The sequence below is a fragment of the Rhinatrema bivittatum genome, chromosome 12 (genome assembly GCF_901001135.1).
Source record: "Rhinatrema bivittatum chromosome 12, aRhiBiv1.1, whole genome shotgun sequence".
NCBI lineage: Eukaryota > Metazoa > Chordata > Amphibia > Gymnophiona > Rhinatrematidae > Rhinatrema > Rhinatrema bivittatum.
In genome coordinates, this window is record NC_042626.1 from 40,605,998 (window position 1) to 40,627,495 (window position 21,498).

Sequence of the window (21,498 nt, forward strand, 5' to 3'; positions counted from 1 at the left end):
AACCGGGAATGGGGAGGGAGAATTCAATTTTGTGCTTATGGGAAAATCTCTTTATATGTCCGACTTCTACCGGGAATAGCAGGACGAGTGTTTGCCAGGTGAAGGGCGTTTCTGATTTCAGTACACGTTGTTGAAAATGAGCGAGGTAATATTGCTTCAGAACAGATGTGTGTAAATGTGTCCATACCTCTGTAATAACACAGACCTCCTTGTCTTCTATTAATAGAATGATGAAGTCTTCATTGCACCTGGAAGAAGATGATTTTGTGCCCGAGCTTCAGAGGAGCATTCACCCCCGCGAGAGGCCCGACTGGGAAGAGACCATCAGTGCCATGGTACGTCTATAGTATGACGCGCACAGTTTGCCTGTCTGAATGCATAGTGGGGTTTTATATTCTGCGTTTAATTTTTATGTATCCTCTGCATTGTTTCCCCCTAGGAGTGAGGAAGTAGCTGTGTGCCAGATATTAAAGAAAAATATTGCTGAAATGTTTTATTGTAGCTGTAAGAGGAGAAGGCAAGGCTTTTATGGATAAGTGTGGTTGAGGAGGTCCGGAGTTGGTGGGACTAGTTTCAGTGTTTGATTCGGTTTCACTATGTAAGATGTGACTGGTGGTGAAACGTGGACCATGGGAACACCTGCTAGATCCTGGTGGTGCCATATCACATGCTTTATACTGGCAAGCCCTATAGCTGCATAGTACAAGAAGAACAGTGTCTTCCACAGCTTTGAACCATTGATCTGGCTGATCAGATTGACTTTTCTGTGGTTTCAGGTCATCTAGAACTGTGTTTCATTCTGTAGATTGTGCAAAAATTCCCAAGAAAACATTTCTTTTGGAAAAGAAACTGAAACATGGGAAAGTTAAAAACCACAGTGTGCTGAGGTTTTTTAAATGTCAAGTAAAATAGCTGTATTTTTGTATTTAAAAATCTAAAAAGCTTGGAGTTTATAACAGGCACAACATAAAACTATGTGAAAAGCTGTTATGAATTTGGAATAATTGTGATTCTGTTGCTGGGCTCCTATGTGTGTTTGTGTTTATTTGTGAGTGGAGTGGATCTCAAAAAGAAAATGTTGGAAGCCGGCTGGGCCGGCAGCTCGTTGACTGTCATGCAGAGAACCTGATTGCCAGTTTAGATGTACGGCTCCCCAGGTTGGCTGGGGATGCTGCAGCATTCACCACTCCTGGGGGGCAAGAATGTCCGTCGTTATGCATCATAGAAACATAGAAATGATGGCAGAAGAAGACCAAATGGTCCATCCAGTCTGCCCAGCAAGCTTTTTTTTTTTTCCCCATACTTTTCTGTTACTCTTGTCCCTTTAAATAAGTTTTTGGTTCTATTTCCCTTCCACCCCTGCCATCATAGATAGCAGTGCTGGAGCTGCATCTAAGTGAAGTATCCAGCTAATTGGTTTTGGGTAGTAACCGCCGTAATAAGCAAGCTACTCCCACGCTTGTTTACCCGGCCTGTGCAATTCATCCTTGTTGGTTGTTTGAATATAAATCCTCTTTTCTTCATTCCCCCTGCCGTTGAAGCAGAGAGCTATGCTGGATTTGCGTGAAGTATCAGTCTTGCTCCCCTGCCGTTGAAGCAGAGAGCTAAGCTGAATATGCATTGAAAGTGAAGTATCAGGCATTTTTGGTTTGGGGTAGTAACCACCATAACAAGCAAGCTACTCCCCTGCTTTTATGTGGATGCAAATCCTTTTTTCCACATTTCCTCTTTTCGTTGAAGCATAGAGCAATGTTGGAGTCACATTAACCGTCTGTATGTTTTTTGAATAAGGGTATTAATCTCCAGGTAGTAGCCGTCATTCCTGCAAGCCACACCCATGCCTCTTCTCTTCATTCACAGCCTCAAGACTTTATGGATCCACAGTATTTATCCCACCCCCCTTTGAAATCCTTCACAGTTTTAGTCTTCACCACTTCCTCTGGAAGGGCATTCCAGGCATCCACCACCCTCTCCGTGAAGGCTAGATTAAGGACCCATGGTTGCAGAGTTCTAATGGAGTCCCGGTGCGTGGTCCTGTCATTGCAATGACTGAGCTAAAGTGAGCTTGGAGGAGGGATATAACATAGGGGGAAAACCCACTGGGTAGTTGCAAATGAAGGCTCATGGTACTGAATCCCAGCCCAGGTTCCGATTTCAGCTGGAGGGGAAGAGGGAAAGAGCTAGGTCCCTCACGCTTTTGTCATATAGCAGGTTCTGCTGGTGAGAAGTAGTACGTAGGACCGAGCGAGAAATGTTTAGGGCTATAAAAGCTGAAGCATTAAGCATTCATATTCTGTCAGTACTGCTTGCTTCTTGGAAGACACTGAACAAAATGCTTAACTTTTTCTCAGTATGGTTTCATTTAGCATGCCCTGTCCGTGTAGGAGTAAATTTTGTGGCTCTGCATGCTGTGAAGGATGATGCTGGAATGATTATGGAAGTCATAATGTGACCACATTCCTTGACTTTTGTGGTTTTCAAAATCCAAGTTTATTGTGTGTGTGTGTGTGGTTTAATTTTAATTGTTGCAAATTTCCATCCATAATTTGCAATAAGATTTTAAAATAGTGTAAAGAGCATAACTGTAGGTCATTTACCATTGAAAGGGAGATGAATGGATGCGTTCTCTGTCCCATTAAAAAGTTCTGATCAGCGAATCTGGTCGGGGTCTTGGTGCTGGCTGCGCTCTTTTCCAGCACGCTTCTATAATGCTTTGTACATCTCTCTGTTATGCTGAAAAAGATGTAACAAGACATGCTGGAAACTATTGAGAATGTGATGCTTAGGAACTTGAACACAGCAGAACATTTTCTGCGAGGACAATACAAGGTGCAAACATTTATCAGTCCTCAGGGACGGTGTTAGTGATTCTGGGGCCCTGAACAAATGTTAAGGAGAGGATCCCCCCCCCCCCCCTTATTCCCACCCAACCCACTTAGAACATACGTAAAGTGACCAATTTTCACAATGCATGGCCCTTCAGTAATGCACCACACTTTGCATTGAGGTCCCACAAGAATACTTCCCTACCCCCAACAAAAACACCGCCACTATTAGCAGTGGTTGTGTTTTTATTAGGGGAGGGAGTGGGGTTGGGGGCTCCAATACAACATCCCCACCCCTCTACATAAAGACTGCCACCTCCTGCCACACAAAAAAATGTTTTCTATCTGTGGCTGTCTCCCAGTTTCTTCTTCGGGCTGCGGAGGCCTCCAAGCATGTGATGGGGGAACGTTAGTAGTGAGAAGGAGGGCTTCCAGACAGGTAGGAAGGCAGCAGACCCCCAGCTACAGCAATCGTGGTGGTGGTGGTGGGGCTTCCAGGCAGGCTGACCCGATGCAGTGGTGAAAGGTGAACTCCCTGACATGCAGGCAGCAGGTCTGTGCTTCAGTGGCTGCAGGGACCGAGGTGGCTGCCAGGCAGTCCATAGTGATCCTGGAGGCTCCCGAATCCCAAGCAGGAAGTTCATGGCTGGAGAGGGATGTTCCCAACTAAGAGGTTGTAGTGGCAGCTTTGAGGCAATGCAGCAGTGGTGACTGGCGGCAGAAGCTCTGAGGAAGAGGTAATGGTGGTGGCAACTTGCAAGTGCACGGTGGCAGAGATGCTTAGCATAGAACAGCACTGCTTCATAAGAACATAAAATATTCTATACTGAGTCAGACCAAGGGTCCATCAAGCCCAGCATCCTGTTTTCAACAGCAGCCAATCCAGGCTACAAATACCTGGCAAGTATCCAAAAACTAAGTAGATCCCATGCTACTGACGCCAGTAATAGCAATGGCTGTTCCCTAAGTCAACTTGATTAATAGCAGTTAATGAACTTCTCCAAGAACTTCTCCAAACCTTTTTTAAACCCAGCTACATTAACAGACTTAACCACATCCTCTGGCAATGAATTCCAGAGCTTAATTCTGCGCTGAGTGAAAGAATTTTCTCCAATTTGTTTTTAAATGTGCTACTTGCTAATTTCATGGAATGCCCCCTAATCCTTGTATTATCCAAAAGAGTAAATAACCGATTCACATTTACCCGTTCTAGACCTCTCATGATTTTAAACACTTCTATCATATCCCCCCTCAGCCGTCTCTTCTCCAAGCTGAAAAGTCCTAACCTCTTTAGTCTTTCCTCATAGGGGAGCTGTTCCATTCCTTTTATCATTTTGGTAGCCCTTCTCTGTACCTTCTTCATCACAATTATATCTTTTTTGAGATGCGGCGACCCTTTGTTTTAAAATTTGGAAGAGGGACTGGCGGGGCTTATGAGTCCTCTCCATGTCCACCTTGCCTGGTGTGTGGAGGCTGATGTGCCAGACAATGTTTTTATTAATATAGATGTGCCATGGGCATGAAAAGGTTGGGAAACACCGTCTACCTCACCTTTGGGCCATGCTTAATGTTGGGCTAATGAAGAGGATTGTTAAGACTTCTGGAGGGGAGAAATATAGTTGGCCAAAGGCATGCAGGACAGGCTGCTCAAAAGGTTGATCGAATGTGTGAATGAAATTAGGAGAAATGTTGGGAGATGAACAGGTCAGACCCATAAAGTAGAAAGATGGAGACAGCAAAAGGTGAAAAAGTGTGCCTTGCCGCTTGCAAAGAGAGTGGTATGATACAGAGAGAGTGAAGACTGCCATGATTGAAAATGGCTTTGCTCGACCATCTCAACAGCACAGCCAAGGAGCAGCAGCAGGACTGGGCTACCCTTCCATCTCTAGCAAGTCATTTGAAACCGTTTTTAGCATACGATTATGTGCACCGCCGTTGTGTGGTGGGGAGCATGCATTACTGCTGCCTAGATTATTTTTGTGGCTAAAGGGAAAGCTTTAATTTCCCCTTTCTGTGAGTATGACACTTTTTTTTTTTTCCTTTTTTTTTTTTTGTAGAGGCACTAAATGGAACTAAAGAAACGAGTAATACCGGGAAGAACGTTACCAGCTTTGATGTAAAATACATAATATTAGCTCCAGAGAGGCATAGCAGGGGTCAGTTCATTTCACCATTGCAAGATCTGTTGTCTGGGGATCCTAGTGACTCACTGGAGACTGGCAATGCTTATTTGTTTCAGTGCTGAATTGTTTTACCTTCTGCCAGCCTGGTGGGGAACTCGTATTCTTTTCTGCCATTAGAAATCTTGAATCTCTTTCGCTGAACTAATTTCAAGCCTTCCTCCTATTATTAAAAAAAGCTAATGCAAGGTTCTCTCCAGGCCAATTGTTGATGGGTAGGAAAACATCATGTAATTAGTTTGTGTTTCAAGTTCTCACTTTTGCTGGAGCCTGTTGGGATTTGAAAGTCAAATTTAATCCTCCTGAGATTTGTGAACCGCTGCATGGTTTGTGCAAGAATTCATATTTACCGTCCTGCCCCCGCAGGTTCTTCTCATTGCTCTTAAAACATGTAGCCTAAGGCACTAACTAGGCCAAGACACACAGTTCCATTCATATGAATGCATTGAAAGTATGAGTGGAATGTAGTTGTTGTCAAGGCAGTTTCGTTCCTTTTGCTAGTTCAAACTAGTGTATAGATCTCTCCTCACATTCAGAGGCCTCAGTGGTAGAACAATCCACAGATATCTTATAAACAGACCCTACACAGCTCTCCATTCTTTGTCAGGCATCATTCTATATATACATTGGTATCTCAGTATCTGCATGAAATTGTTCTTAGAAATCAGTAGTCTGACAACTTTTGTGGCACAATAACCATGCAAAATCCAGCATGATACATTTTTTTCTGACTGAGGACAGCGTATTTCTCCGTGGTTTGCCCCATCTGATCCCATTTTTATTAAGCATACGTTTGGGGATTCAAGTTTTATTACTTCTGGCCTTGTGTGGTGTCTTGTCCTCCAATCTGCATCTGGATTTTGTCCGAAGAGCAAAGATCTGGGAAATTCTCCCTGAACAGATCTGGGCATTGATCTTGTGGTTTCTGTCTAGTCTTATTGTGATGGTAAAAGTATGTGAGACATAACAAATGAAAACCATTACTTAATTTAATTTTCAATTTCTATGCCGCTTTTGAAGAGTTGGCAACCACTTCAAAGCAGAATACAATAAGGTTAGAGTCACTGGCAGTGCATTACAATGGAGTTGCAGTTAAAGACGGATTACAATAGTTACAGTTGAATTAAGGCGTTGAGGGGTTCCGTATTAGGAGTAACCACCTAGGAAAAACGGTTTTGGAATCATTGTACACGATACATTGAAATCCTCAGCTCAGTGTATATCAGCAAATAGAATAATAGAAATTATTCAGAAAGGAATAGAGAATAGATCGATGGTGCACCTTGAGTATTATGTGCAGTAATGGTTGCCTCAACTCAAGAAAGATACAGTGGAATTAGAGAAGGTACAGTGAAGGCCAACAAAAATGATAAAGGGGAGGGAAGAACTCCTTTATGAAAAGTGGCTAAATAGGTTAGGTCTCTTGAGCTTGAAGAAGAGGTGACTGAGAGGGGAATATGATAGAGGTTTATAAAATCTGCCACCTACGTACACATGCGCGCCCAATTTTATATATTACATATTTTAAATATTAAAAAAAAAAAGGCAGAAAGAAGAAGAAAGTGCCTAGGAGTTTTTTTTTAAAATATTTTTTTAATTAATTAATTAATTAATTAATTTAAGATTTTTATATACCGGCATTCATGATATATATAAGGAATCTGTGATTGGGGCTCCTAGTTCGGGTTATACAGATAAATACAGTGCTTAGATAATTGCAGTTTCAATTTCACTTTTATGCTATTTTTAAAATTCATTTTATGGATATAGATTAATGCACCAGATGGAACCAATTGAGGGAAAGCACAAACATGGGCATATCATATGTATGTAGGGGCAGAGACATTTGAAACAACTAGTTATTTATGTGGCATATTACGTCCACTCCCACCCTGGATGACAGCAAGGATGGTTTTGGCTGAGATCAGTTAAAACCTGGAGAGAACTCTAGCAGAGGCTGACAAGTGACAGTAGTTTGTGTAAATTAAAAAAAAAAAAAAAAAAAAGAAAAGAATATAAAAAAAATCATTATGAGAAAGGTGTATTTAAAAGACTACACAACATTTCTAGAGGCAACGTTTACTTCCAGTTCTGGAATATTCCTCCCCTCCTTACCTCCATCCAAAGACAATTTCTCTCTCATACTCCTTTCCCCATACTATTTACAATTGTCTTGTTGGCTAATGCTGTTTGACCTTTCAATGTGTTTTGATTTGATTTTTATGTATGTTTTTATTGTAAAACTGTTTAGATAAATTATTTTACAGGCAGTATATTCAAAGGTCAATTTCTAAACCCATGCGTGGGTGTCCATGTGCGTGTAGTTCCTGCTGTGCGCACATGGACGCGCTGGTTTTATAACAAGCACACGCCGGCATATGCATGTTATAAAATCTGCCACCTATGCATACATGCGCGCCTGATTTTATAAGCTTTTATAAGGGAGATAAATTTTGTAAGAAGTGCGTGGTGACATGATAGGGCCTTTACCCATTTCCCTCCCAGTCCACTCCAATAAAGGAGCGGACTGGGAGAAAACTTCTTAAAACCCCTAGCTAACCTGCTTCCCTTTTTCCCCTATCTGCCCTGACCCCTAAAACCCCTCTAGCTATCTTTTTTTTGGTTTGTATACTTACCTGCTCTCTAGAGCAAATAGTAGGTTGCATGGGCCAGCTGGCTGCCTAATGGCGCTGTTCCGGCATGCCCACGCCGTACCCAGACCTCACCCCCAGTCTGCCCCTTTTTTTCAGAAGTCGGTCTTTGGCACGTTCGTGGCCCAGCCACATGCATATCTCCTGGTATACACGTGCATATGGCTTTTAAAATTGGTCCGTAAATGTACATAATAATTCTGCCTGCTGATGATAGAGCTGGCAGGAGGAGAGCAGCAATGCATTCTCTTCTTCTGAAATTTGGGCCTGTTTTGTGTTTTGAATAATGTGTGTATGAGGAAGGGTATATTAAGAGTGTGGAATTGTGTGTGTGGGGAGTATATGTGTGTTGCAGCTACAGTTGGCACATGGAGGGGGATTATGTGTGTTGGAATGTGCATACTTCTGCTGCTGCCAACTCCTCCTGCTGTTCCATTTGTCCTTTTTGATGTGTTCATGTGGGATTGTTTGCATGCATAAAATTCTGCAGCCAGGAAAATACACATGCAAAGTTTCTGCCTGTGCAGTTTTATTTGCATAGTTTTCTGGCTGCGGTGTTTTATGCATGTAATTTCCCAGAGTCAGGAAATTTACGTATGTAATCTGTCTACACATGAGCATATGAAAATGGACCAACTGATAGCGATGTGCATTTGTTTGAAATGAATGAGTAAAATGCAATGAATTAGTTCATTTTTGTTTCATTCATGGACCCCTGAAATGAAAGGAAGGGTTCCATGAATTTGAACGAAATTTTTTTTTCTCATATTTTGTTTTTCCCATTCAAATCTTTGGCACATTCAATTTTATGGTGTTCACTACTGGACAGATAAACAACTAGTAACTATAGCAACCAACCGGTGGCTGTGTGACATCACAGCCTTCTGGGAGACGAGGCAGGACAAGTTGGCAAGGAGACCAGATGGAGGGCAGATCACAGTGAAGCATCTTTTTGACTAGCCTATAACTACTATCTGGATCAAGTGACACTGAAGTCCTCCCACTGAAAGATTTGAGTATGTGCAAGAAAATCTCTTTCCTCTAGCTTTTGGTAGAAAAGGATCTTTTTTTTTGAGAAGCTCCATGAGAGTAAAAAATAATTTAAAAAAAAAAAAAGCTATAAAAAAAAAAAGTTGGCTTTGGTATTTATAAAGGGCTATTTTTGATCTCTGCTACATTGGTCTCACTCACCATAAAAGAGAGGTAGTAGCACTGTATTTTCTTTATTCATTGGGGTGTGAAGGTTGAAACAGTGCTGTTATCTCTGAGTGAATAGTGCAGTGCAGCGAGATTAGCACATTAGCAAGTGTGGGTTAAGAAGTCTTGCCAGGTTACCAGCCTTGTTGGTTCTGTTATAACTTTTTAACAGTTTTTTTTTTAATCTGAATAAGGAATCATTCAGCATTGCACAGCATATCTTCACATAGTAGAGTGGTACTGTGAGTGCTGGTACAGTATCAGTAAATAAATGCCTTAGTGGAATCCAAATCCCCTGTAGGCTCTTCAAATTCCATCATGCCACTCAGAGGAAAAGGCAGAGGAGGGGAATGAAAGCCTTAGCAAGGGTAGAGGATTTGCTGTAGAGTCAGGTCAGCCAAGTAGCAGTGATAAAAAGGCAGTTGTGCTCCTAATCTAAAAAGAGACATATTTTAGCTGCAGAATGGCAGGAGTAGAAGGCAGCTCAAGGCAGAAGTAATTGAAATTTGAAGAGCATGTACCACCGCTGCTTGTTCCTCTCCCACTTGTTTTGAAGCAGAGAGAGAAAAAGAGGGATAGCCATTCAAGGCTGGCAGTAGCAGGGCAGGGGCATGGACTGGGGCAGCGGAATTGCAAAAGCCAAAACCAGCAGCATGCAACTCTACACTGATTACTGCTTCTGAGGCAATGGAGGCCATATTTTCAACAGCTGATTGTGAGGAAGAATCACATCTGGGATTCCCTGAATCAAAAATTGAAGAGCTAGTAACTGAAAGTTTTGAGGGGTTTGTCAGTAGCATTTTAGCTTCCAGTGTAGTGATAGGGGAAAAAAATGATACTGATGATGTTAAGAGCAGCAAATGCAGTAGAAAATGTGAGTGAGCCCACCTTGAAGTGATCAAATTTCCCTTAACACCAAATTATTCAAAGTTGTTAAATCACATGAGGATTGTGAGAAATTGCAAGAAGACCTTGCAAAATGGAGAAACTAGGCAGGCAAATGGCAAATTAAATTTAACGTGGTCAAAGTGATGCACTTAGGGAAGAATAACCTAAATTATAGCTACACAATGCAAGGTTCCACATTAGGAGTCACCATTTGGGAAAAGGATCTAGGTTTTAGCGTTGATATGTTGAAATAATCTGCTCAGTGTACAGCATCAGCCAAGAAAGCAAATAGAATGCTAGGAATTATTAGGAAAGGAATGAAGAATAAAACAGAGACTATCATAATGCCTCTGTATTACTCCGTAGTATGACCTCATCTTGAATATTGCAGTTCTGATCACTAGAGGACAAACAATGAAGTTACTTGGTGATACGCTTAAAATTAATAAGATAAATTATTTTTCTACTCAATGCGTAATTAAGACAGAGGATGTGATGAAAGCTATTAGTGTAGCTGTGTTTAAAAAAGGTCTGGACATGTTCCTGGAGGAAAAGACCATAAACCATTATTAAGGTGGAGTTGCAGAAATCCACTTTTTATCCCTGGGATAAGTAACATGGGATTTGTCTACCCCTTGGGATCCTTCTAGGTACTTGTGTCCTGTATTGGCCACTGTTGGGAACAGGATATTGAGCTTGGTGGTCCTTTGTCTGACCCAGTATGGCAAGTCTTGTTCAAAGTCCTGTCCTTGAAGTGGTAGATTTACCTCCTCTGGGAGAGTCCCTTCATGGATCAGAAGGGGAAGAAGCGGGATCAGTTCATTCTGAATTTCTACTAGTTTTTTTCTTTTTGGACCAGAGGATGTCACCACCTCCGTTGCATTCTTAATTATTGGGATCTTGGCTCAGTATACTCCAGTAGTCAGGGTAGGAAGAAGATTCCATGAGGGTTCCCTCAGATCCCCTACCTAATTGGCCTCAGCATACCCCTCCTCTGGAAGATCTCTGCTACTCTTATTCATCCATCAGGAAAGAGCAAGAACTGAGAGCAGATATTTTTGGGCTTTCATTTATTTGAGGGCAAGCAGGATGGTATTCCTCACAGGTAGGCAACATCAGCCTATGGAGCTTGGCAGAAACTTGTTATGTCAAAGTTTTAAGAGCTTTGACTGTGCCCTACTAGGCACATGCAGACTGGCATTATACCCCTCATGCGTGGGGATTCCTCAGTCTCTTCCATGAAATGGATCCTATCTGCCCTGCCAACTATCATCCCATCTCCTTTCTCCCTTTTGCCTCCAAACTACTTGAATGTGCTGTTCGCCGCAGTCTTGTCTTTCTAATATCTCAAACCATTCTTAAGCCATTCCAGTCTGATTTTCGCCGCCTTTATTCAACTGAAACATCCCTTGCCAAAGTTTCCAATGACCTGTTTATGGCTAAAGCCAAAGGTCTTTACTCTGTCCTTATTCTCTTTGACCTGTCTGCTGCTTTTTGACATTGTTGATCACACCTATTCCTTGATATTCTGTCCTCGCTTGTATTTCAGGACTCTGTTCTTTCTTGGTTCTCTTCATACATCTCCAATCACACTTTTAGCGATTCCTCTGGTGGTTGCTCCTCTACTTACATTCCACTATTAATTAGTATGCCTCAAGGTTCTGTCCTGGGCCATCTTGTCTTCTCTTCTCTTCTCACTTAGTAATTCCCTTGATATTCTGATTTCCTTTTCTGGATTTCAATACCATTTTTATGCTGATGGCTCCCGGATCTACCTTTCTACAGCAGAAATTTACTAGAATTTCCAGTCTCTGATTTTGGCCTGCTTGTCTGTCATTGCTGCCTGGATGTCCTGCTGCCACTTTAAACACAACATAGCCAAGATAGAGCTACTTATCTTCCCCCACAAGCCCACCTCCCCTCTTCCTCCTTTCTCTGTTTCTGTGAATAACATGATCATCCTCCTAGTCCCCTCAGCCCATAACCTAGGATTCATCTTTGATGCCTCTCTTTCCTTCTCTACTCATATCCAAATCTCTGCTAAAATGTGCAATTTCTTTCTCTATAAAACTGCAAAAATCTGACTTCTTTTCTGAACACACTATTGGAACCCTTATCCACACTTTCATCTCCTCCTGCTTAGACTATTGCAACCTGATTCTCCTCACAGGAATCCTGGCAAGCCATCTCTCTCCTCTGCAATCTGTCCTAAATTCAGCTGCATGACTTATCTTTTACCAGATTGACTACACTCACATAGCCCCCTCTTCTGAAGTCACTGCATTGGCTCCCTGTCTGCTCCTGCATACAGTTCAAGCTGCACTCTGCAGCACCTCTCTACCTCTCCACTCTTCATCTCTCTCTACACCTCTCCTCGTGCACTCCACACATTGGACAAGTCACTCCTATCTGTGCCCTTCTCCTGTACCGCCAGTTCCCGATTCCATGCTTTCCACCTGGCAGCACCATGTGGAATAGTGTTCCTGAACTCCTGAGTCATGCTCCCTCTCTCGCTGTGTTTAAATCCCATCTAAAGGCCCATCTTTTTGATGCTGCTTTTAAATCTTAGGGCTGATTGTCTGTTTTTAGCCTCATTAACTAACTTTCTTTTCCTTTTTTACCATTGTCTTGCTTTATGAAATGTCCCAAGTCTCTTTTCCTGTATGTTTGTCTTATTAGATTGTAAGTTTTTTGAGCAGAGACTGCCTTTTTTGTGTATTTGTACAGCACTGCATATATCATGTAGCAGTATAGGAATGCTAAATAGTAGTAGTAGTAGTAGTAGTAGCAGCAGAAATCCACCTGTTGCAGTTCTTTTTTTCTTGTTTTCTTAGGGAGTTTTCCTAAAAAAAAAAAAAAAAAAAGAACCCCCCCAAAAAAACCAGGCAGCAATTATTAAGCGCAGGGCTTCGCAGTCTTTTCTACCTTTGTTTGTGTCCTTAGGTAAGCTTTTTTTGTTGTTTTTGTAAGTTTCTGTTTTGTTGTTTTGGTCAGTGCACCACCTTGTCCATCGAAAAGCATCGACCAATCAGTCATTGAGTTCGATTTTTGCCACCTTAGTCTACTAGTGGCTTCAAGAGATGACCCTTGTGTAACAGGGTTATGTCTATCATGGACTTCAGGATAGATGTGTCCTATGCCTGTGAATATCACATAGCATCCCACGGTGTCATCAGTAGATGACCATGATACCTAGGGGAGCACTGGAGAAGCACTTTTGACACCTTGAGTCTAGCCCATTGGCATCAAAGATATCGACATCAGTACTGATTGACCCAGGAGCTGCACCAGATGCTGGTGATGCATCAGCATCATTGGGAGGGCATTGTAGCTCCTCATTGTTGAGTGTTGATAAGAATCACAGAGATAGACAGTCATCTGACTCTTCCTGTTCGAAGAAGGCCAAAGGTTCAGTTCTTCACTTCTGGCATTGAGGTGTTCAGAATCCAAGCATTGGTAATAGTCTCCATAAGTGAATGATGCTAGAAGTGGGGATATTTTGGCTGTGAAAACCCCAAAGAATTTCCATGGAAAGGAGAGCTCATCCTTGATGCTTTTCCTGGAAATGAACAATCTCCAAGGGTCCAAGTGTCTGCCACCGAAACTCCTCTGGCTTTCCAGGAAGACAACCAGTATTGGCGTTGGTAATCTTTGAGGAGGAGCTCTATAAGAAAATCCAGTAGGTCTTGGACAAAGCCTGTGGAGCATTTGTGCCCCTTGCATCTAGAACATTGTCAATGCAGGCCTAGATCCAACTGCTATTGGAATTTGTACAGCTGCCTGTCAGCTAGGTTCTGGCACACGGAGCTGCATTGATGGTGATGTCCAGCTCAACCTTGGGGGAGGAGGGGGGAAGAAGCTTCCCATGGGCACAGGAGTTAATTGGTTCCAGGCCCTAACAGACAAGTGTTCCCCTCTCTGTGGCCTTGACTGCAGGAAGGATGGCATCTGGGTCTTTTCCCTAGCCATTCCAATCTGGGTCTGACTCAGAATATTCCTGGGTTTAGGGTTACAGATCCAAAGATGTTTCCTGAGGTTTCCTTTCTGACCCTCCAGAAAGAAGTCTCACCAGATGACCTTTCCTTTGCCAGTTTTGTGTTGATTGGCTGAGGCCATTCCATTTCCTTTACTAAAGGAGGATGAAACCAGAAATAAGATGCTGGATATCCTCCAGTTTGTAGAGTGTGCTAAGGAGTTCATGGCAGTCCCAGTCCATGAAATCCTTCGGGTGGTACAGCTGAGGATGTGTAAGAATCCCCTTTCTCTGGCCCTTGTGAACAAGAAGGCAGATGTGATTCATCTTACCCAGAAGGCTGCTGGATTCGAAAAGAGGTAGATATTGCACTAATCTGTGGTGATCGAATTTGCTTTCAAGATGGCCAAGAAGTCTACACTCCATTCCTCTCTGCCTCTGTGGAAAGATTGCAGAACCTTGGATACTCTTGGGAGAAATATTTTCCAGGGACTTGTGCTTAATGCCCGCATTACTTCATATCAGCTCTTCACGGGTCAGTATATGTGGGACATGCTGAAGCAGCATCCTCAGAGGCAGCGTGACCTTTGATGATTTTGAAACAGCATGGAATGTCTCTGTCATGCGAATTGCCATCTCCAGACTTGCCTGTCTGCGGACTTCCTACTTGAGGTCCAGGAAAGACCCGCTGATGTGCCGAGCACGGGAGAGAATCTCTTTGGATATAGGTTAAAGGAAGAATTGGCACAGATCAGAAAACACTCTGCAGTGCTTCAGCAGCTCTCCGCAGCCACTCAAGGTTCATCTTGGCACCATTGTGGTGTATTTGCTAGCAGGGGGAAAGAATTCTGATTTATCTCTATCCTTTAGTGTTAAAATGCATGAAAGGTTTGTGGCATTAAACCTGTAGTGCTATCGAAAGTCAGCGTTGTCTTTGCGCAACTCATGAAACTTCCCTTTGAGCCTCTTGAGTCAGTGGATTTGAAGTTTCTCACCTGGAAAGTATTATTTCTTGTGGCCATCACTTCAGTTTGAAGAATAAGCGAATTACAGGCTCCACTTTCAAATTCACCATGGCTGTAATTTTTCACAACTGGGTAGTTATACAAATTCACTCTCAGTTCCTTCTGAAAGTAGTATCTGCTTTTCACATTAATCAAATAATTGTGCTGCTAACCTTCTTTTCAAGACTGCATATTCACAAAGGAAAAATTCTTCTCCACTCCTTGCACTGCAGGAGAGGCCTGGTATACTACCTAAGAGGTCATCATCAAGATCTAAACTTTATTCTTGCAGTAGTGACCTTTGATCCAAATAGATTGGGAAGGGCAGTTGCCAAATTAAATTTGTCTAATTGGTTAGCGAACTGCATTGTAAACTGTTATGCGCTGGCTGGTTTACAGATTGCAGACTCTCTCAATCAAGGCTCATCAAGATACAGCCATGGCAACGTCAGTGGCTTATGAGTCTTAAGTTGAAGACACATGCAAAGCTGCTTCTTAGTTGTCATTCTGCATCTTTGTGCCACTGCTGTCACATATTTTGTGCATACTGTGAATGTTTTTATTTTTGTAAACAGCCCTGTTCTAAACATATCAGGAGAACTGTGTATAAATACCTGTAAATAAAATAGACAAAATATCTTGAAAATGCAGTAACTTTGGACAAGCAGTTTTGTGCACTTATTCACCTAGTAATCCACTCTCCACTAGCGGGTCTGGGTTGTCTGTTTAGTAACTGCTCTGCTTGCACACCTCAACTTGGGTCTTGACATGCATTATGGCTGATACTTTATCTGTGGACAGGCATGAAAGTTTGCTTACCTGTAAACATGGTTCTCTGTAGACAGCAAAATGAATCAGCCATACTTATCTGCCTGCCACCCTTTGAGAGTCAGCTACCTCATTAAAGCTTCATCTCTGGACGAGACTGAGGGGCTCACGAGGAGGCCATGTGCATGCATGGGAACTTCTACGCATATTCAGTAGAACCTTTACTGAGCTTTGAGAGCTATGACGCTGTCAGTGCCATTGTATGATGTCACCCATGCATTAAGGCTGATTCATCCTATTGTCTATAGAGAACCCCATATACAGGTAAGCAAATTTGCTTTATCTGCTGTCTGCTCCCTTATTTTTGTAGATCAAAAGAGAAGATTTAGGTTTACAAACATAAGTTATGAGTTTTAAGTTCATCTCTGTACACTGTACTGATAAATTACTGCCAGGATTTCTCTGTATCGGTTTGCTAGCCATTGTTTATTCATAAATGGCTCAATTATATTGTTTCGTTTTTGTCTGCTTTTCTCAGGCATGTCACTACTTGTCCCATTGAAGAGATGAAAGCACAGATTTCTTAGTCATCAAACCAGAATCCATAAAACATTTCTTATAAACCTTACAAGACTTGTCAGATGATATTCTGTATCTGGAAGTAAAGCTTGTGTGAGCACCTACAGAGGTTACGACATAGATCTTAAAGATGAGAATAAAACATGTTAAATTAGATTCAGGAAAACAGAATAAATACAGTGTTCGCCAAAAACCTTACTTTAAAACTGGATATGAGAAAGCTGTTCTGGAAATAAAGCCAGCAAAAGAGGCATGTCACACTTTTTTTTCTTTTAAACTGACCCAAAATCTTTGAGATGTCTCTCATTGTGCTTTCTGGTTTTTACATCAGATTAATCTCATTTTCATTATTCAGTTTTAAAGCTATGTCTTCAGAGGTAGGCGAAGGAGACAGCGCCTTGAGATACCATCTAAGTATTTCATAGCTCTGAAACACCTGAATCAGTCTTATTGCATAGCTCCTAAGCTGGGGAATCTATGCTGAAGAAGAATCTGCTGGATCATTTTAGGACAAAAATGATGTCCACAGGGGCTGTAGACAGAATATTGTACATACAATTGGTTAAACTAGGAAAATGAATACCATATCTCTCCACCAGAGCTACTTGACCAATTAGAGTCATAATGATTCCTCTGATACAGCTGTAGGTGGGATTTAAGCTATAAATGTGCCTTGGTTTTCTTCTCATAGATGGTAGGTCCTGATGGCAGAAGGTGCTAATTGTGTAGATGTTTGAGGATTAGTGAAACCAGGTAGCCACTACTGAGCCATAAAGAATTTGGTATGTCAATTGGGAACTGACTTCTGTTATCATAGTTTACTATTTAGAGTTTGATTTTTCTTTTCTCCGGCATGTAAACTGGGCTAAGAAGCTAGTTGAGCATTGCTTCCATAAGAGAGGTCTTAGTTCACTTCTGGGTGTATCAAGTGTTGGGACAAAAAGCATTATAAAGTTTCTCATACTTTAAATCTTTAGGTCATGATCTTAGGACTCTAGGAGGTTCATATTCAAAAGCATTTAGCCGGCAGCTTGGAAGTTAATCGATAGATGAATATTTGGGCACTTATTTGACTGAATTCTAGCTGGTTAATATGTTAGGAGCTAGAATTTAGATGGATAAGGTAGGTGCTTTCTGGGGGCACATAACTGGGAGGAGTTGAGTAAACTGGCTAACTTCAATATTCAGAGTTAGCCAGATGACTAGCTGGCTAAGACTGGTCAGGCCAAAGAGCTGTCCTAAAGTTAGCCTGCTAACTTTAAGGTAGCTAGCAATATTCAATAGTATGGCTACACTACTGAATATACCTCCAAAGTTAGCCAGATACGTTTATCTAGTTAACTTTGCTATATGGACCATGTTTTTTTATTTTTTATTTGGAAGAATACATGAAAACTGTGCTGGTACTGTAGAATATTATTTGTCAAGAATGATTGGGACTGAGGCCATTCCAGATTAAAGAGTTTTGCTGTGGATAATGGAAATTCTGGATAATGGGTGTTTTCTGATAAAGGAATTTTGGATAATGGGAGTATTTCCAGATAATGGATCATATGAAGCAAACAATTTTGGGGTAATAAAAGTTTATCTAGAACAGATCAAGGCTTGGGGACCACAATATTTTCCGTGTATTGAGCATTTCTGTTTAACGGATCTTCAGATAAATGGTGCTCTTCTGTGGGAATTTGAGGCCCTAATGAAAAGCCTAAGTTGAGTCCAGGGAGTATGCCCATACCTGTGGCTACGGAGGACATGTTTGGATGTACACAGTAAATTAGTGTTTTCTGTCAAGTTCCTGAAGAACACCAGTGTAAAGGAACAAAGATGGTATATTACACCCAGGATTCATGCCATTATCAACGGCAAAACTGAAAGGATGAGATTTCCTGGCTTGAAAAGTGTGACTCAAAAATGGTAAAGAAAAGGAAAGTGCATGACAGAATAAAAAAAATAAGTTTTGCTTATCTCCTACAATAACGGTGATTTGTTTATACAGGCTGGCAGGAAGGTGGGGTGGGTTTTATGATTGACTTGAGGCTTTCACTTAAGCATCCGGTTTTAATGAGCTGTTCAGACTCTAGCAATTAACATATAGTAATCTGTCCGCTAGGTAGCACTTGGTTTCCTTTTTAGAAATCAGCCGTGACAAACCGTTCTCTTTGTGAAGATGACAATTCAAGGTTTGTTTGTCCTCCCCCCCCCCCCCCCCCAAAAAAAAACATATTTTTAGTGAAATGCATCTGTGTATGAAAAGTATTTAAACATTGATTCATAAACACAAGTGACAGTCTTGAGTAGAGCTTGTTTAAACTATAAAAGAGGAGCTGATTGCTGAGGGCTCGAAAGCATTTGAAGTTGTTAATATTTACTCACTTTTCATATAGCACTACTTCTTTTTCAAAGCGGTGCCTGATAGAAAATCATCAGTGGCTGATTTTATGTCCAGGTATTCCACTCCATCAGTTCCTTACTTCTTTTAGTGTTAGAAGGATGATTAGATAGGAACTTGTTCATGACTCATTTTTCATTGAATATTTTTTTTCCTTCTAGTTAAAAAAAAATAAAAAATAAATAAAAAATTCTAAAATGCTTTAGAAAGGAATATATTAAACTAGGTTTGGACTAGAATGTTCTTGGACTGCTTTGGCTCTCGTTTTGAAAATAAAGGTTAATTGCCAGGAGCTACTTGATTCGACTGGAGCATTGGCATTTCTTCAGGTGGTGGATAGCTGGAAAATCTTTTTATGATATTTTGAAAAGCCTAACTCCTCTTTCCTCAGCATAGCTGAGGTCCAACTCTTGTCTAATAATTGCTTTGCTTTTGTATTCAGCCTAGATACGTAAGAACTGCCAAGTTAGGTCAGCCTAAAGCTTCATTTAGCTCAGCATCCTGTCACCAATGGTGACAAACAGATGCTTAGATAATGTTCAGAAGAAACAGGGCACATCTAGGGTTTTTCAGTCTTTTATCATATCTTTCCATTTATTAAGATGTGCAGCTCTTCCTTGAGATGTAGGTCTTCAGAGCCAAAAGGCAAGAAACAGCATGGCATCCTGCCGGTCTCTGTCAGTGCTGCACCACAAATTCCATCATCTTACATGGTGCCAAAACCCCTTTTCTTCAAAGGTCTCCATGCATCCAGGGCACCATCAGATGTTTGAAGGCTCCATGCTGAGCTCTTGAATAGCAGCACACCAGCTGTATATGGTTCAGTACTGACATGAATATATCAAGAAGATGAAGCCCCACATGGGGTCTTTAGACCCCGAGCAGGTCACAGTGCATAAGGCGGTCGATAGAATTAATGAGACATCTGAGAACAGAATGTTGCAAGAGATGCAATACAAATGTATATGCACCATAGACTTGGGCCTATAAAGCTGAGCTCCTGTCATCAGATCAATGTATTAAATGTGCGATTACCAATGGAAATTATCTACATCATTTTTGAAGCTGCCCAGGAATGACAAGTTTTTGGTGGGCAGTGCTAAAGTATTTGGAACAGATACTTTCTATTCATCTACCACATTCCATTTACCTTTTTAAGAGATTCGGTGAGATAACACCTAGAGTAATAACACAGAGACTATTCTTGAGTAAAGCATTTCTGGTTACAAAGAAGGCAGTTCTGTCGTGCTGGTTAAAACCAGAGGCACTGACAATTTTTCATTGGAAACCATGGTTTCATGAGCTGGTAGTTTTTGAGCACAAGACGGCTAAATAACTATGTAAAAAATGCTATGATTTATTTCTTGAAACTTGGCAGGAATATATAATTGTTATGATACCTACAGCACGCAGTTTACTATTCAACATGTGATAGCAGAAATTCTTCACTTAACCGGACCGTGGGTGGGGAAGGGATATGAATTGGGGGGGATGGGAGTTGGTTGATTGTATAACTCTTTTCTTTGTTGGCCGTATAATACTGTTTATTAAAAACTATAAAGAATTTAACAAAAATGTTTATCATATGTACAACACAGGCAAAGTTTTTGGGTAAGATAATATGGCTATGTGAATATCAGTTCAGTGTTCTCTGTGCTGTTGTATGTATGCATATCTGAAGGGTATTTACCAGGCAGCTACACTATCAGCCAGGGCTCACAGCCCCCCCCCCTTTGTTTTTATTCAAATGACTGAAAAGAGTAAGAACATTACCTCTCTGTGCCCATGGGTGTTTGATGCTCCACACCCAGATCAACAGACAGCGTGCAATGAGATCCAGACGGACATAGACAGACACAGAGGTCCCATACACTGACAGACATACAGCCCGATTCAGTAAAAGTCACTGGGGAGCGGGCGAGTGCCTGCTCTCTCGGCGCGCAATTCAGTATTTAAATGAGGGACCACGTTAAAAAGAGACGCTAGGGACACTAGCGCGTCCCTAGCGCCTCTTTTTTGACAGGAGCAGCGGCTGTCAGCAAGTTTGACAGCTGATGCTCAATTTTGCCGGCGTCGGTTCTAAACCTGCTGACAGCCACGGGTTCGGAAACTGGATGCCGGCAAAATTGAGCGTCCAGTTTTCAACCCGCGAGCTGTTGGCTGATTTAAAATTTTTAATTATTTATTTATTTATTTATTTAATTAAATTCTTTTAATATACCGATGCTCAAGACAAAGTTTTATCATACCGGTTTACAGCAGAACCAGGGGAAAACCATTTAACAAGAAGAAAGAAAGTTACAATAAACAGGGAGTATAAATTCAGGATCGTTAAGAGAGAATTAGTTTAACGTAACTCATTTAATTATTTTTTACTGTGGGACCTCTGACTTAATATCGTCGGAGGGTGTACAGAAAAGGTAGGCAGAAATTAATGCCTACCTTTGGGTAGGCGCTAATTTCTGAAAGTAAAATGTGCGACTTGGCTGCACATTTTACTTAGTGAATCGTGCGGGAATAACTAATAGGGCCATCAACATGCATTTGCGTTTTGGACGCGCCATTACCCCTTACTGAATAAGAGGTAAAGCTAGCGCGTCGAAAACGTGCGTCCAAACGTGGGTTTACTGTATCAGTCTGATAGACACCCAGAAACACAGCCATACCACTCCTTAACAGAAAAACACAGACTGACATACCGGAGACAGATGCAGAGAGAAGCATAGCCTCACCACAGGGAGACATACCACATAACACACACACACAGCACAGCAAACCAGACCAAGACAGATATTCCCACAGATAGCCAGACAGACCCATGTCCAGAGAGGGAAGCACCACACCCAGATAGACAGATCACACATCACAATGATAAGGGCTGGAAATTGTTTCACAAAACTTAGGAAACTAGCCTTAATGTTTTAGGAGCCTAGAAAAACTCCATCCTATCTTGCCCAACTTGTTTTGCTTTTTTCCTGTGTTCACCAATTTTTCCTATTTTCTCTCTATTTTTGTACTTTTCTTTGCTCATCTTTTTTTCTTTT

At 41.5% G+C, this 21,498-nt stretch overlaps 1 protein-coding gene across 3 annotated transcripts in view; it reads left to right on the top strand.

Annotated features, from left to right (window-relative positions):
• The window catches only part of ARHGAP32 (Rho GTPase activating protein 32), a 694,843-nt gene that overhangs the window by 306,879 nt on the left and 366,466 nt on the right, over window positions 1–21,498 (top strand). For all 3 annotated transcript variants that reach the window (XM_029573155.1, XM_029573153.1, XM_029573154.1), the window contains one exon: window positions 227–335. In XM_029573155.1, the coding sequence (XP_029429015.1) occupies window positions 228–335 (108 nt within the window). In that variant the 5' untranslated portion in view covers window position 227. The remainder of the gene's footprint in view (window positions 1–226; window positions 336–21,498) is intronic.